General features: G+C 49.1%; 1 protein-coding gene across 1 annotated transcript in view; it reads left to right on the forward strand.

Moving 5' to 3' along the window:
- The window catches only part of LOC114923605 (uncharacterized protein PB18E9.04c-like), a gene marked incomplete at its 3' end in the record, with an annotated part of 25,297 nt that overhangs the window by 4,115 nt on the left and 19,863 nt on the right, over positions 1–1,319 (forward strand). The window contains exon 2 of the mRNA XM_029286774.1: positions 3–1,247. Within this exon, the coding sequence (XP_029142607.1) occupies positions 3–1,247 (1,245 nt within the window). The remainder of the gene's footprint in view (positions 1–2; positions 1,248–1,319) is intronic.

Raw genomic sequence — 1,319 nt, forward strand, 5'->3', positions numbered from 1 at the left:
AGTAACAGGGACACTGGATGCTTCATCCAAACTCCCAAAACCAACCTCTGTGACACCATCTCTTGAAAATAGTTCAACTGTACCACCAGGAACCACAGGGCCACTGCATGCCACAACAAATCTCCCAACAGCTACATCTTGGACACCATTTCCTGAATCCACTTCAAGTGCATCTCTCGCAGCCTCAAGGACAATGGCTACTTCATTCGGTTCCTCAAAGACAACTACTGGGACACCATCTCTTGAAAATAGTTCCAGTGTACCACCAAGAACCTCAGGGCCACCGCATGCCTCAACAAATCTCCCAACAGCAACCTCTGGGACACCATTTCCTGAAACCACTTCTAGTGCATCTCTTGCAGCCTCTAGGGCAATGGCTGCTTCATCTGGTACCCCAACAGCAATCTCTTTGACACCATCTCTTGAAAATAGTTCCAGTGTACCACCAGGAACTTCAGGGCCACCGCATGCCTCAACAAATCTCCCAACAGCAACCTCTGGGACACCATTTCCTGAAACCACTTCTAGTGCATCTCTTGCAGCCTCTAGGGCAATGGCTGCTTCATCTGGTACCCCAAAACCAACCTCTGTGACACCATCTCTTGAAAATAGTTCAACTGTACCACCAGGAACCTCAGGGCCACTGAATGCCACAACAAATCTCCCAACAGCTACATCATGGACACCATTTCCTGAATCCACTTCAAGTGCATCTCTCGCAGCCTCAAGGACAATGGCTGCTTCATCCGGTTCCTCAAAGACAACTACTGGGACACCATCTCTTGAAAATAGTTCCAGTGTACCATCGGGAACCACAGGGCCACTGCATGCCTCAACAAACCTCCCAACAGCAACCTCTGGTACACCATTTCCTGAAACCACTTCTAGTGCATCTCTTGCAGCCTCAAGGGCAATGGCTGCTTCATCTGGCACCCCAACAGCAATCTCTTTGACACCATCTCTTGAAAATAGTTCCAGTGTACCAACAGGAACCTCCGAGCTACTACATGCCTCATCAAGTCTCCCAACAGCAACCTCTTGGACATCATCTCCTGAATCCACTTCTATGCCACATTCAGGAGTAACAGGGACACTGGGTGCTTCATCCAGACTCCCAAATCCAACCTCTGTGACACCATCGCTTGAAAATAGTTCTACTGTACCACCAGGAACCTCAGGGCCACTGCATGCCACAACAAATCTCCCAACAGCAACCTCTGGGACACCATTTACTGTTTTCACTTCTAGTACACATTCAGGGACAACAGGGACCCTGGCTGCTTCATTAGGACTCTCAACAGCACTTACTGGGACTCCAT

The sequence above is a fragment of the Protobothrops mucrosquamatus genome, unplaced genomic scaffold (assembly GCF_001527695.2).
Source record: "Protobothrops mucrosquamatus isolate PMUCROS unplaced genomic scaffold, P.Mucros_1.0 scaffold4904, whole genome shotgun sequence".
Classification (NCBI taxonomy): domain Eukaryota; kingdom Metazoa; phylum Chordata; class Lepidosauria; order Squamata; family Viperidae; genus Protobothrops; species Protobothrops mucrosquamatus.